This window comes from Labrus bergylta, chromosome 19 (genome assembly GCF_963930695.1).
Source record: "Labrus bergylta chromosome 19, fLabBer1.1, whole genome shotgun sequence".
In the NCBI taxonomy this organism is placed as follows: domain Eukaryota; kingdom Metazoa; phylum Chordata; class Actinopteri; order Labriformes; family Labridae; genus Labrus; species Labrus bergylta.
Genome location: NC_089213.1, coordinates 18,849,574 through 18,864,723, shown reverse-complemented (window position 1 = coordinate 18,864,723; position 15,150 = coordinate 18,849,574). Strand labels below are relative to the sequence as shown.

The following is a 15,150-nucleotide window of genomic DNA, read 5'->3' as shown; positions in this document are numbered from 1 at the left end:
GCAATTACTCGAGTTTTAATTTCAGTTACAATATTGGCTTCCCACAATCATGAAAACAAGATGATCGAGATTAAACAAATACTGTCACATATTGTGTTGTGCTTGTTTTGTCCATAGGTTTTGCCATGTGGGGTAAATGTTTCAGAGGGTTTGGTGTTAGACGTTGGACACAAGAGTTCACCTTAAAAACATAGTTATTATTTTTCTTCTTATAAATGTACTTTTTTCACTCTAAACCTCTACAGTTCGTGATATAGGCTACTTGGATAAATGACTGAACATTTCCAGGAAAATGGCTTGCCTCTACCATCAGTCCTGTACCGCGTACTTCCCGTTTGGACAGGCTGAGTTGAGGGAGCTGGCAGGACAGTAATTAATCTACACAAGTGCTTTACTCCACAGTGAGCTCTTATTCCTGTAGGTGCCAGTCATTCCTCGGATGGGTTCCAACTCGCTGGAGCAGATAGGTTGGAATGGGTTGGAATGTGCTTCAGCCTCCGCCCTCCGTTACGCCATTTACGGACAGATGTTTGCCACTAGTCAGGGCGGAGGTGCGCTTTTTACGTTGAAATTTCCACATCCTGTTCTTAGCAAAAAAAAACAAGCTGACAGGCAGAGCAACCAATCAGCAACAATGAACTCACTGCTCAACCAATCAGAAGTTCACAATCTCGGGACTTATCTGCTCCGTCGAGCTCGGTCGTATGTCGCTGAACATCTTGTGGAAATCGTGAGACGGAACAACAAGTCTGCATTGAGATATCGTACGCTTAAACATTTAGACGGTAAGTACATATTTTTAGTTAGTAGTGTTTCCAACGAGGAAAGTGGATAAAAATACAGTTTTTTGGTGATTCCTTCAAGATATTTGGCAAATACAAGGTACTTCCTGCTCTGACAAGGCCGAGATCCCAAGTTACATTGTAGCTAATGTTGCGGGCATAAAAGTGAAACATTTACCACTTTTGTTTTCTGTTGTTGTTTCCTGGGAATGGAACAGTTAATTATATCCACGATTGCGTACTTATACGGTTTTTAAATATCAGTCTGTTACTTTAACAATGAGAATGAGTTGACTGTAGTGCCGAACATACCATTAACCACACATTGCGGTGTAGTCGGCATCAAGATACAGCTGTAATAAGTTCTACTTTCATACTGGCGTTGATAAACATGAAACTGTTCCAGTATTCTGGTTTTAAAAATGTAAACAAAGGTGGTGTTTATCAAGAAAATCAAGAAAAATGCAGGCACTTCAATCCACCAATTATCATTTGTATAATGACCTCACCATTTTGTGAAGTCTCAACGTTAACATGAAAAACTTGTAATTAGGAAACCAAAATGGGGAATAGGAAGCACTGCAGGGTATACTTACTGTTAGCCAAATTCTGCCTGCTTGCACTGTCTTTCTTTGTCGTCTGAAGAGTCTGCAGTCAGTGCAAATCTATGAGCACCTAAGGGAGTTGTCAATTTCTGAACTGATTCCATATGGCTACACAAATCCAACTGGTTTGTCTGCTATAATTTCAATATATGCCCACTACTTTTAGCATAAATGTGCTGAAATTACATCATTTTTTTAAATATTATTTTTTTTAATTGTGGAATTTTCCAGTCTCAGTTCATCTTGGTGGAGGCTGAGTGTTTGCTGATTATAGCAAGACTTTAGTTTTGCTTCTGCTTCTGGTCGCCCCGTGTTTATTTATACATGTGTGTCTGGGTGTCACATGAGTGTGAGACTAAATTAGAGGTGGCACTAACTCCGAACCCAAAGAGGTTCAATTCACATACTCTTACATAATAAAATGCTGCAGATCCTCTTAGCTGGAAATCACTCATTTTTGTTAGACAAAGTTCATAGGTTTCAAAACGGTTGTAATAGCGTCACATTGTTACTTTGAAATGTCCCTGTTTTCTTTCAATCCCTACATGTTTGATTCTCTTTGCCTCAAATAACCAACCTCATCTTTGTCATCAGGGTGGAGCCCCCTCACCCACAGCGCCCCACCATGCCTCTGGTTACGAGGAACATAGAGCCGAGGCACCTGTGTCGCCAGACCATCCCGTCCAACATCCGCAGTGAACTAGAATGTGTCACCAATATCAGCCTGTCAAACATCATCCGCCAGCTGGGCAGCCTCAGTGAGTGTCTGCTGTGTGTGGTTATCACATGATATCAGTCATTGAAGTATGGTGTGCGTGGTTAATCACATATGGAAAATGCAACTATGTGTTATTTATTCACGCAAGTGTTTCCAAAGTTTTATTTGAATTTGATTGCGACTGTACATTTTTGTGCATGGATAAGACTTCTACTTAAAGCTACACTATAAACCTGTGTTTTTGTGTGTGTGTGTGTGTGTCTGTAGGTAAATATGCAGAGGACGTGTTCGGGGAGCTCTTTGTCCAGGCTGGAGCATTTGCAGAGAGGGTTAACACACTGGGAGAACGAGTGGATCGTCTGCAGGTTAAAGTCACTCAGCTGGACCCTAAAGAAGAAGAGGGTATGTACTATTACTACCACACTGACCCCAGTTCAAAATGATCACAACATTCTTCAATGAAAAATACTTTTTCTTCTTCAGCGACATAAATATTTGATAAGCCACTCTCTCTCTGACCTGACTGTTCCTTTCTCAGTCTCTCTGCAGGCCATCACTACTCGAAAGGCCTTCCACAGCAGTCTGACCCAGGACCAGCAGATGTTCACCAGGCCATCTTTGCCAATGCCTGTACAGGACACCTACATGGTCTGCAATCCGCCCCCTCCTCTCAATAACCTCAGTAAATACCGGTAAGCTTGAGCAGACTCAGATACATATTCTTGGCTCATATTCAGACATAGTTTTAGTTTTATATTTTATTATTGTGTCATACATACATCCATATGCCCAGCCCGCATGGGCTTACATGACACCATAAATTAAAACATTCCCGGATCAGAGTGCACTAGGTAAGCTATAGTCATTGTCAAAAACAAAAAGAGAAAGCAAAAGCAAGTCAAACTAATTAAACTGAATATCCTGTCTTCTTTTCCAAGCTTTTGAAGCAAAATTAGCAAGTTTAAAAACATCAAACTTAAACAGCCATTCCAGTTTCTGCACATCTGTCCGCCCCAATATTTCAGATTTTACTTCATGAAACAACAATTTTCTTAAATCATCATATTTTGTACAACTCAAAAGAAAATGGGACTCGGTTTCAACTTCGTCCAACTCACACATCTCACAGTCTGTTTTCTACTGGAATATTTTTGAATCAACCAACTTCAATGTGCCAGAGGGAGAATACCAGATCTTAACTGTGCGACCAAGGATCTTTGGCTTCTAGATAAACGACACGTTACATATAACTCGGGCATAAAATAATTTTTGATCTGTACATATGTCCTTAGTTTTGGCTTGGACAGAACAAACCATTTTTCTTCATACTTGATCAAGAGCTTATCTTTCATGGAGTTAATGTTACAGCACAGATTATTCATGTAAATATACGTCATATACACCTCGTCGAAGATTGAGTAAAGCTCAACATAACATCGAAGTGTGTGTGCGCGCATGTGGGCACAAGAAAACCCACACATGCATGCAGTGTTTCCCCTACCATTATATTGGGCCTTTCCAACCCCCCAACGCTGTGAACCTAGGGGAAACTGCATGCATGCCATATTTTGTCAGAAAAATACAATATTAAACCCACCTGTTTTATGCACATGCTTTCAAATTTCATCAAGGAGTGGGTCCTAGATAGTGACCAATTATTGCCGGTATAAAACACGAAACATGCTGGCTTAAGAAACTAGATTGAGATGATTTATTAGTAAACTCTTCAATTTAACCAAAGTAGTCCTAAAGAAATTTGGTCCGGTAAACAATAATGTGTCATAAGAAAGCTGAAAGAAATCCGTGAGATCTTGACATCGATCGATCGATCAATCAATCTTTATTTGGTTAGCACCAATATATAACAAATTTTATCTCATCAGGATCCATTATCCATTATGAGCACAGCACTAAGCAACATTTAGCAAAGTTGAAGTGGCAAGAAAAAAACGTCCTTTCAACAGGCGGCAAAACCAGACTCATGATGAACAGCAAACTGCCAAAACTGCGCCGGGTTTGAAAAATGAGCTAGAGGGAGATGCAGGTAGAAGGATAGGGACAAACAGGGGTGGGGGGGGCATAGGAGCAGGCTGTCCCCACAAACATGTATAACATTTTAAGCTTTAAAGATATCTGTAAAGATACCCTGCTATTGGATTGAATGTTAATGGCCACTACTGAATTTAGCAAAATATGGAAAATGTGTTCATTTTGTTTCACACGAGGAATCACCTGTTGCTCTAATAAGTATCTTTTGTTGGACTAAAAGGAAAGTGTTAGACTTGTTGATATATTGACACTTGCAGTAAAGCAGATAACGGTCTGTTAGCAGACACACACTTGTTTTTACAAAGAGAGTGGATTAGCTGTAAGCATGATATTTATCTATATGATTCTCTGCAGGGATGATGGAAAAGAGGCCTTGAAGTTTTACACTGATCCCTCCTACTTCTTTGACCTGTGGAAGGAGCAAATGCTGCAGGACACCAAGGACATCATGAAGGAGAAACGGAAACACAGAGTGAGACACAGACATGTGCCACATAATCACACACACAGAACCACTAACATGAAAGTCAAAGTTGGTCACATCAATTGTAAGCATTTAGATCCAAGCCTCCGTTTCATTTTGTCACTGTTTCCTCTCTGAGCAGAAGGAGAAGAAAGATCTGAACCAACGGACGCTCAATCCACGAAAGATCAAGACCAGGAAGGATGAATGGGAGCGACGTAAGATGGGGGAGGAGTTTGTGGTGCCGAAGAATGACTTAATGTAAGTTGATGTATGGACTGTATTAGTGCAAAGTTGTTCAAATCCATGGTCACCGGAAGGATTATGAATGTGTTCTGAGAAGAAATATCCTCGTGAACTTCTCTTTAGGTGATTCAGTAAAGGTACAGAGTCAGTAGTCATATGTTAGTTCAAATTCTCCCCTGTCATAACAACCAATTTGTCAACAGAGACTTGGTTATTATGTACTACTGGCTGGCTCAACAGTAGCCCTTTTCATACTGCGTGAGCACAGTAACTATGCTGAGCAATCATTACGTCTTTGTATATTCATATTGATGTCCCAGTCTGTGAATTCACACAGACACACAGTCAGACATGCACATCAAAACAGCATTGCGCTCCCCCGCTGGCTCCCCTGATCCTGTCTCGCCCCTGTAGCGCCTCTATAGCGCCTCTATTACTACCTCTGAGGGCGGTACGGGCCTATGCAGCATTCTTAGGGAAGGCTATGAATTTGCATGTACACAAGCAGGGAAAAATGATGGAGGATCATGGGCAGAACAAATGCTCCCTTCCATTCCGCCTCAAGTAGATGAGGATTAACAGAGGTGTAAGTATGGAAATATGTAATCGACAAGTAATGTAAGCTATAAAGCGTCTAAATGCTAACATTAGCTGATATCTTAGGATAGCTAACTGTTGATCTTTATGTTGTGTGAGCTTGAATTATGACATGATTTAAACATGGGTTTTTGAATGTATTGTCTCTTTAGTTGCTGATTACATATACAGCAGTAAAATGAAATTGCTAAGGGTGTAGATGGCCTAGTGGCTATTGTCCTCCAAGTGGGAATCCCAGGTTCGAGTCTGGCCTGTGGCTTCTTTCTCGCCTGTCATTCCCCACTCTCTATCTACTGTTAAATCGATTGAAAGTAAAAAAACCCAAAAATAAATAAAGTCAGTCACAGGCTAGGCTTATATAGTTAGAAAGGGAATTATTTTGGAGTGAAGTTGTTATTCTATTCTTTTTTGTAAGTCGCTGCGTTTTGTTAAGTTTTGATAGTTGTCTACTGGTCGCTACAATGTTACTGTCACTTTTTGTATCGTCTCCTTTCAGTGCATTTTTTTAAAAATTCTCACGTGTGCCTGACCAACACCTGTTCAAATTATTTGCCTTTTCAGAAAACTAAAAATAAATCAAGGTGACATTTAGTGTATATTTTTATGGCTGACTGTGATGACTTCAATGTGCTTTAAGGAACTCTTCTGAGGGTCTAAATGGCAGTATTGGATCTGGAGAAGATTTCACTTCTGAAGGACTTGAGCTGAGTACCGGCTCCTACTGCTACGATCCCGGCTCCCCTCTCTCTCCGCCTGGCAATGATGACTTCCTGCCTCCTCCACCTCCAGATATGGCGTAAGTGGTGTCTTGAATAATAAGCATATATAAAATCTGACATGAAACCTGTGGTTCTTTACTTGCTGAAATTGAGCTCAGATTAAAGATGTAACTAGATATAAGGTTGATGGAGGCATATTTAGAGTACATTTTTTAAAACTTGTCATTAACTTTCACCCTGTCACTTGTAGGTATAATGACGGACAGTATGGAGCACCAGCCCCGAAGCGTGTCAGTGTGCTGAGTCCAAGCCACCCACCTCCTGCTCCCCCCATGACCTCTCCTCCACCAAACTCTCGCCCCAACCTAGCCCCTCCCCCTGCTCCTCCTCCCCCTCCTCCTGCCTCAGGTTTCGGAGTTCCACCACCTCCGCCTAGCTTCGACTCCCCACCAGCCCCTCCTCCGTTCTCCTCTGTTCCCTCTCCACCTGCTCCCCCTCCTCCACCTATTATGTCTGCTGTTTGTCCTCCTCCTCCACCGCCTGTACCTACAGGTGGTGGTCCCCCACCTCCTCCCCCACCTCCCCCTCCCCCTGGTCCTCCTCCCTCATCCTTTAACATCCCTCCTCCCTCTGGTGGAGGTGCGTCCAGCTCTGCTCCCAAACCTAAACCGGAGCCTGAGGATGATCCCCGCAGTGACCTGCTACAGGCCATTCGACAAGGTGAGACACCACAGAATACAGATAATGTCAAATTGATATATGCAGACCTCAATGCTGATTGGCTGAATAAAAGATCAAACAAGTCAAGCAAGTAAATTATTAAAGCAGTTGTAGCTTTTGTGTACATTTCAATTCATATTCCTTACATCTAATTACAAAATACTTTATTGAGCATTTAAATAACCTGAGTTTGATGCTCAATATATTCTGTTACCATGATCTCCCACCTCTTGCCAAGAGACAATGTAAGAATCTTTGAGGCCTAACAAACTTATTACCCACAATGGATTTTTGTAAATATTAAATAATGCTCATACTATTCATTTTGTGTATTACAAAGATTAATCTACTCTTTCAGTTTGTGCATGATGTTGGCATTTTTTTGTAATTTTTCTTAGAATAGGTCAATTTTTTGACCTAATAGGTAATTTGACCAGGGATTTGACACACAAGGCCTTTTTCCTATACAGAGGATTATGGGAAAAGAACATAATCATTGTTAGATGTTCCACTTCAGAAATGCACTATTCTTTGTGAATAGTAGTAGTGTTAATAGTGTTTTATGTCCTGATAATAATGATTTTTCTTGAACAGAAAACAATCAGAATAAAACACACGGAGGGAGATCATCTATCTGATAGCTCCCAAATCTTAACTGTCCTTCCTATATCCCTTTCAGGTTTCAACCTGCGGAAGGTGGAGGCACAGAGGGAGCAGGAGAAAAGGGATGACTCTGGTAATGATGTGGCTGCAATCCTGTCACGCCGTATCGCTGTGGAGTGCAGCGACAGCGAGGATGACTCTTCAGAGTTTGACGATGATCAGTGGTCTGATTGATCGTCATGCCCTTCCACTTTTACTAACACCTCTGTAACTTTACTGCACTGTAAATATCATCAGTGTATTTACATTAAGATCACTTTATTAAGTAGCCGTGAAGCAGAGTTGCACGATGTGTGTGTGTGTGTCAGGTAATTGAGTGTATGCGCACATAGTATGTACAAGTGATGTGTTATTAATCGCCTTCCTCAACCCATTTATTTCTGTTTACCAAAACAAAAAGTCAAAAAATGGAGAGTGTGTGTGTGCCTGGTTGTGCATCAATTCACAGCTACTTTAATTAGATGACACATAACTGCGATTGATGAGAGTGTCAGGTCATGTGATGCATTCTCTGCTGAGTCTGTGCGTAAGCAAACCACATCTGTCTTTATATAAGTGTCTCTCAGACTCAGATCCCTGTAGCTACTGGCTAAAAGTCTGATTTAATCTGTTTTAGTTTTTTATAGCAAAGGATAATAGAGAGGGAGTTCACGTACACACACACACACAACTTCATCCATACACGTATTGTATAGACTTAGTCATGACATCAAGCTCTTCCTGCTCTTTTATAGACTATATAATAAAGATGTAAAGTTTATATTGCACATTGAGTTGTATCTACTAAACACCAATAATGCAATCCCTCTGTATTCTTTTAAAGCACAATTTTTTTTTTAATCACTTTTCTTTTACTTTTGTATTCTGTCGTCTTCTTTTCGGTGGTTGTCATGGGAACAATTGACTGGTGGATGAGACATTGTCATTGGCTTGGAAACAAAATTCATGAATGAATAATTAAGTGTGATTCGTGATATATTGGTCCATCGCAGACACCCGGGGTGTTTGATGAGATCATAATGAACATATGCAGACGTTTTGACACAAATATGATTCATTTTGTACTGGGTTTCAGTTCTCTTGTGTATTTCTTCCTGCTGTTTTCTTTTTATATAAATCTGTTCTAGGGATATACTAGGGCTCTGGTGCTTTAATCACTGTGCTCTGTCTAATCAGGCAGCTTCTTAGCCTTGTCCTGCTGCCTGATAAGTGCCTTTTTTTATACTGCAAATCAGTATCAGTGAAGGTTTATTTTGGCTCCTCACACTGGACTGATCAGTGTCTTCCATAAATAAAAACAGCTGCCATTGATGAGTCAAATATAGAAGTGACTGATGTTAAATTTGGACCACAATATTTCTAAGTGCCTTTTATTTTCTATGTGCCTTTGTTAAAGCACAATCACACAGCATGCTTAGCCAAAGTTCTGCTTATTTGCCTTAAGTTTCCCAAGTATTATAGTAATTTCAATAAAGAGAATTAAATGAAGTGACTTTTCTGAATATTTATTTTTATGTTAGCTGTGTGGAAACTGATGTGTTGAATAACAAGTTACCAAATGTGTCTTGCCTCGGCATTAGACAGTTCATGCTTTATCCATGACTCATCCTCTTTTATGTCAGTGCTGCAGAGCTGCTCACAGTGCTGACTGTGAAGGGAGTGTGAAAAAGAGTCAACTACATAAAGTTCAGAAAATGAGTAGGAGTGTGAGAAAAACCTCTTGCATAACCAGTGTAATCCTCATTCCAAGGCTGGTTTTGATAAGACACAGTGGGTGCATGAATACTTTGAAGGCTGCTTAACCACCAAATAATTTAGGATACCAGGAGAGAAAGCAGCCGTCTGCCTAATTGAGTTAAAGAGTTAAGAGAGACATACACACTAAAAGCATTGGTAGCAGAGAAGAGAAGAGTGCTGACATCGCCTGGTAGAAAAAGACATATTTATTATTCATCAGTATAAAATATTCATTCATTTCAAAAAGGCTGTGCAACATGAACAACTGGTCAGTACCTCTCAAGTGCCTTCAACAGCATGTGCAAAATAGACTCTAGAGGTCTAGGTCTAGAACATTGTGTTTTCTACAGATTCAAGTAAATCAAATTGGGCTTTGGATCACATACATCATCAAACTGTGATAGATATACATTTAAAAACACATCCTCTCTCATCGCATTAAAGTGCCAAAGGTCATTATAGCCACCCTCAAAGAGTGGTGGTAAATATAATGTCCCTGTGATTGTTTCAGTTTGGGGATCCAGTGGATCTACAATTGGCTGAGGACGAGGCACAAAGTACTCAAAAGACAGTATGTTTCGATTCAGTCCAAAGATGGCCGCTCGCCAGGGCGGTGCAGGACATTCTGATACTCAGAAGGCCTTCATCTCTCAGAGAAGTGCTGCTTGCACGTGTGGGAGTATTGGACTTCATGTTCTGGACTTGGATGATAGTCAATGCAGCTATGTGTGTATCTTGGCACACAAACAGTGATATGTCTGGCATAGATTGTGTGTTTTGGCAATGTTTGGCAGTCTACACATCAACGGGGTTGTGTGTGTGCGGGTTTTGTGTGTATCTGTTGGGGCAGCAGGCCTGGAGCAGCACCTTGCGAATGTCTTTGTGTCTCAGACTGTAGAGGATTGGGTTCAGCAGCGAGCTCCCTGCCGCTGGCACCAGGGTGGCATAGGTGTATAGAGGAGGGCTGGAAGCATCTCCCAGCAGCCCCCAGAGTGAGAAAGGCATCCAGCAGCCCACAAACACACTGAGCACCAGGATCAACCGAGAGAAGCCCCTCCCACTGCTGTGTTTGCTTGCATATGATTGGTTGGCAGGTAGGAAGTGCCTCTGGGTAGCGATGGCATGGGCATGTCGCCTGGCAACACGGCAGATCCCAGCATACAATTGTAGTGTTATCATGACAACCACCAGGAAGCCACCACACAGAAGTGATAGGTATGTCCGGGTCAGAGGTCTTGCTACAGAACAGGAGTTTGGCTCTTGCAGACAGTGCCACCCCATCGCAGGCCCCGCCCCTATGATGCAAGCACCCAACCAGACCAGCAGCAGAAGGATGGCGGCTCTGTGACGAGATTGGCTTGAACCATAGGTGAGGGCTTGGCTTAAGGACAGGTATCGGTCCAAAGCGACACCCATCAGGCTACAGAGTGAGGCAGTGAGTGATGTTACCAGCAGTCCAGAGGTCACCAATTCTGACCACTCGCTGGGCTCCACGCAGAACAGGAAGAGGAAGTGCAGGATCAGAGCAACACCCGCCAGGAGGTCAGCCAGTCCGAGGCTCGCAAGTAGCAGGAAAACAGGGGCACGAAGAGACGGGGTGGCCAAGATGGTGGTGACCACTATTGCATTTTCAGCTGCGATGAGAGTTCCTGAAACACACAGGGCCACACCCCACACGGTGAGGGGTGGGACTTCATATTTGGGGGACCTATCCAGCAGGTCCAGAGGGAAGAAGGATTCAGCACCTGAGGACTCATCCCAGCCCAGATCAGAGGTGTTCAGGATCATGGCTGATCAGCCGTCACAGAAACACAACCTAAAAAAGAAAAACAAGGAGAAACATGTTGAATGATCTCAAATGTATCTTTAGCATTTCTTTAAGTCCTTTAAACAAGTGTTAGAAGCATCTTTAGTCTGTAGAGCTGCGTGAGGCCGGATGTGGCAGCAGAGGAAACAATGTGGTTATGGTAAAAGCAAGATGTTACACTCTTGTTATATAAAGGAGTAAGCTGTAAAATCCAAAAAATAAAACAGACAAACATGTTTGAGTATTTTGAGTGGTATTTGTGGATGTCTTGTTTCTCTCTATATATTTTTTGAAGGGAATCAACAAAATGACTAAAATACTTATTTAGTTATAATATAATAAGGACTGACATGAAATCATATTTATTAGATTAATACGCCACCTATCAGTGCATGTGGCTAATGTATTGTGCCCAAGCCCAAATTAGCCTAGATTTGCTTAAATAACTAATAAAACTTAGCGCTCAAAGTGCAACTAACGTCACGCTTTTAAAAAGGGAATAACATACAACATAAAAATAAAAATTGTAAACACTACGTGACGACACATATGTGTATCATTGCTGGATGTATCAATTTGTATGCCTAATGCATCGCAATAGAACCTGTTAACACCTTGTTCACGCTTTATGAGGCTATTTTCAATCTTTTAAAATCTCACAATTTAAGTCAGGGAGCTCCAGTCGGAGGTCTCCGTTTTGTTAGTGTCCAGTTCAATAGCCTAACTAAAGATTCTCCTTGTGCAGCTGCCTATCTCATCAAGAAATCGAGAACGCCTGTGTTGCTAATTTGGTTTACAGTTCGGCTATCTAAGGAATGCGCCTGTTACAAGGTTAAGATGCTCGTGCTATCCAGCATGTTGTCTGTCTGTTCTTGCGGAATGAACCGCAAGTAAACTGAATCGAATATAGCATCTAAAATGATATTATCATTATTTCAAAGATGATTTTAGAGGAGATTTTTTTTTTTTAGGCTCCAAGAGTCTTTCTTCTTCCTCTCTGTCACGTCTCAGCGTTGAGGCGGTATAGCCCACCTCCTGTTGTATAACACAGATGCAGGTGCAGCACAGAGGATGTCCCAACACGTGCACGCACACATGAGCACGCACGCACGCATCACACAAACACGTCTTAAATGGATTATTAATCTTACCTTTCTTAACGCAAATCCAGATTCCAGATTTGTTCTCTCCGCTTATTAGACACAGATGGTGAAGACGATGGTGATGCTGTCTGCAGTGACGCTCAGTCTTTATAAAAAAAGAGGACAGTCCCTGTCTTCGGCTACACTCGCGCTCCTTTATTCGTGCTGTCTTTATCAAAAGTTGCTCCAAACTCTCTCTTATAGCGTCTCTTGCATCTCTCTTGCTTTTCAGTCTCTCCGGAGCGCTGACTGGATGCAGAATAGATTCTCTTGCGCGTGAACTCATCCACAAGAGAGCATCCCTGACGTCAGTGACTGAGAGGCTCGACCAATAAGCTGCCGACATTCGGGATGCGGGGAGAGCAGGGGAGGGGGGATGTATGGGGAGTAATTTCATTCAGAAAAATGCGGCAGCTCTGTGACCCCTCCCACTGCGGTTCACTCTCTTGCTCTCATTTCTTGTAAATATTCACCACCAAAGACCCCCTCCCCCTACAAACACAGGTTTTCTCAATCAGACCAGGGGCCTGGTTGAATGAGAGGTCTCTGTCTGCTTTGTTTTTTTGGCGGGCCTTACAGATGTCGAGCTTCAAGACAGAGTTCATGGCTGGAGCTGTCCTCGGTGCTGAAACGCAAGAGGATGACTCATGGGGAGATATGCTGCAGAGAAACAGTCATCTGTGTGAGAGGACAGACTCTCATTGTAAAAACCAACAAGCGTAGCTAAGTGACAACTTGCAATATTGCAAGAAATGCACAAAATATGTCCATAGATATAGGCTACCAAACCCAGACACACATACCCTTTAAAAAAATGAAACGTCCTCCTTTCTGTATCAATATTAAAACATCTTCTCACTCTGACATGTTCATCAAGCAGATTTGTTTAGAAAACTTGTCTCCATATTTGACTTTGTTTTAAGTTATGATATTATTATTATCATTATTACAATTATGTAACATCAGAGCCAAATGTCTCACTATTGATCACAGGTTTGACTTAATGTCTCTCTGACTTAATCTAATATTAAATTGCGCATTATAAGGTTCCAACATTTAATCTGCCTTAAATCATTGAACACTTGAAAGGACCGTGTCTGAATGCTCGTCAGTACAGGCATGAATCGAGGATGTCGATGTGGAGAGTTCCCTATAATAAAACGAAATCATTTATTCCCTCTTTTAATTTAAGAATCCAAACACGTGCCCTCTGCCTCCTGCGGTATCACAACAGCAGCAGGGGGATTCATGGCTTCCCCGACTTGATATCGAGCGTGGGTACTGCAGATGTCTACGTGGTCGCGCATATCAATGCGCTACCCATAGGGAGGGGGGAATCTCGTCCTGCTCAAGCCATATTAGGACTCACTTCCTGCCGATTGGGTCCTCCTACGTCACAGAGGCGATCTGAAGTGCAACATGTGCCACTTTCACAATTCTCGACTCGAAGACCTCATCATTTATAACACATTATGCTACAGCTGTTGTTTTATGATTTGGTTATACAATTTAAAAACAATGAACGTAGACACTGAGCGAACAGTGTAAGGAACGGGCTTGTTCTTATATTCCCAATCTATTCTCCATACACTGCGATTAAGTACCATTTCTTTGCACTAATATAAATTTTTATATGACTATATGAGTAGGCTATACAAAGTATATGATTTGTGTCTTCCCCCCGCCGTGGGTAGTAAACTACAACATTATCCATGTCGCTGGTGTGTCGGTTTTTGCAGCAGTGGGAGTAAATCGTGTTCGCCAGCTTGCCTCTGTGTTTTAATGGACGAGCCATACAGTGAAGCTCTACTCATGTACGCAGACAATGTGTGTGAGAGAGATGTGGGTGTACGTGAGCCATGTCTGTGTGAGAGGAGGAGGAGGAGGAGGTGAGGGTGGTGATGTTGGTGGATTTCTATGCATAAAGAAAAAAAAGTGTGTCGTGATTCTCCACTCAATAGACCCGATATTTAGGGTCTATGAGTCAGAGCATCTGCATCACAAAACACTTTGAAGGTCAGATAGTTTGTACGTTTTCTGTCGGTGCATTGCACGTTTGAGTGCAGGTGTGTAGCTTAAAGTTATGAAACATTTTCCACCCTGAAACAATCTCATTTATGTAATCATATTTCCTCGTCGCAACTCCACAAAGTGATCAATCAGGTTTTAGTGATTCGTCATCTTCAATTCCGAGAGGCACAGATGATTCATCCTGATGATAAATGGTATTTGTATTATTACTGTATTACATTACATTTTCAAATAGGTAGTGGCTGGCAAGAGCTATGACTAGCACCATGAAATTAATAATAAAGCACACTTTTTACATCAAATATATGAATGATTATCAGAATCTTCATCTCATTAATTACATTACATTTGGTGGGAAAAGAAGATAATATATTTTGAAAACGTACAATAGTGTAAGATTGAGTGCAAAAAAAAGACATATGTTGAACAAGATGAATATATGTTTAAACAAATGCAAGGAACTATTTGATGTCAGACAAATATTAGAAATGAGCTAAAGCCATTTATGTGTTGGTGTTTGGCATTGGTTTTACATGCTACATAATGTACAGCTTAGACAGATGAAACCTTAAATAAAAAACACAAACAAATGCAGAAATATGGACACACATAAAATAAAAGGTTAGTGTGCACATAAATGCAGAGTATAGCCAAAGTAACCCTGAACATCCCTGGGCTTTTATTTTAATTCTAATATATTAAGCTTTTCAAACGTATGCACTAAAAAGTCATGCTGTCGAACAAAACAGAGGGTTTAAAAAGAAATAACATGTTTCTTAGTATTAAAGATAGCTATAGATTAATACTGGATTTTTACAAAGTAATCTTCTAACAACTGTTTCCCTAAAACTAATTTTATCATCAGTTTATG

At 41.3% G+C, this 15,150-nt stretch overlaps 2 protein-coding genes across 2 annotated transcripts; one reads left to right on the top strand and one right to left on the bottom strand.

Annotated features, from left to right (window-relative positions):
- Window positions 1-637: 637 nt before the first annotated feature.
- Window positions 638-9,050, top strand: wasf2 (WASP family member 2). The gene is made up of 9 exons (XM_020631724.3): window positions 638-785; window positions 1,982-2,145; window positions 2,373-2,507; window positions 2,644-2,797; window positions 4,509-4,626; window positions 4,760-4,878; window positions 6,098-6,256; window positions 6,430-6,899; window positions 7,579-9,050. The coding sequence occupies exons 2-9, from the start codon at window positions 2,013-2,015 to the stop codon at window positions 7,734-7,736; spliced, it is 1,446 nt and encodes a 481-aa protein (XP_020487380.1). The 5' UTR covers window positions 638-785; window positions 1,982-2,012; the 3' UTR covers window positions 7,737-9,050.
- A 437-nt stretch (window positions 9,051-9,487) lies between these two features.
- On the bottom strand, window positions 9,488-12,525 carry gpr3 (G protein-coupled receptor 3). Its single transcript, XM_020631698.3, has 2 exons — window positions 12,258-12,525; window positions 9,488-11,115 (listed from the first exon to the last, which is right to left on the bottom strand). Exon 2 carries the CDS (start codon window positions 11,085-11,087, stop codon window positions 10,095-10,097), a length of 993 nt encoding a protein of 330 aa, XP_020487354.1. The 5' UTR covers window positions 11,088-11,115; window positions 12,258-12,525; the 3' UTR covers window positions 9,488-10,094.
- Between the last annotated feature and the right edge of the window lie 2,625 nt (window positions 12,526-15,150).

Coding starts and splice junctions, on each gene's coding strand:
- wasf2 (XM_020631724.3), top strand. CDS start 2,013: ATGCCTCTGGTTACGAGGAACATAGAGCCGAGGCACCTGTGTCGCCAG. Junction 2,146..2,372: donor CCGCCAGCTGGGCAGCCTCA/GTGAGTGTCTGC, acceptor GTGTGTCTGTAG/GTAAATATGCAGAGGACGTG. Junction 2,798..4,508: donor AATAACCTCAGTAAATACCG/GTAAGCTTGAGC, acceptor GATTCTCTGCAG/GGATGATGGAAAAGAGGCCT.
- gpr3 (XM_020631698.3), bottom strand. CDS start 11,087: ATGATCCTGAACACCTCTGATCTGGGCTGGGATGAGTCCTCAGGTGCT.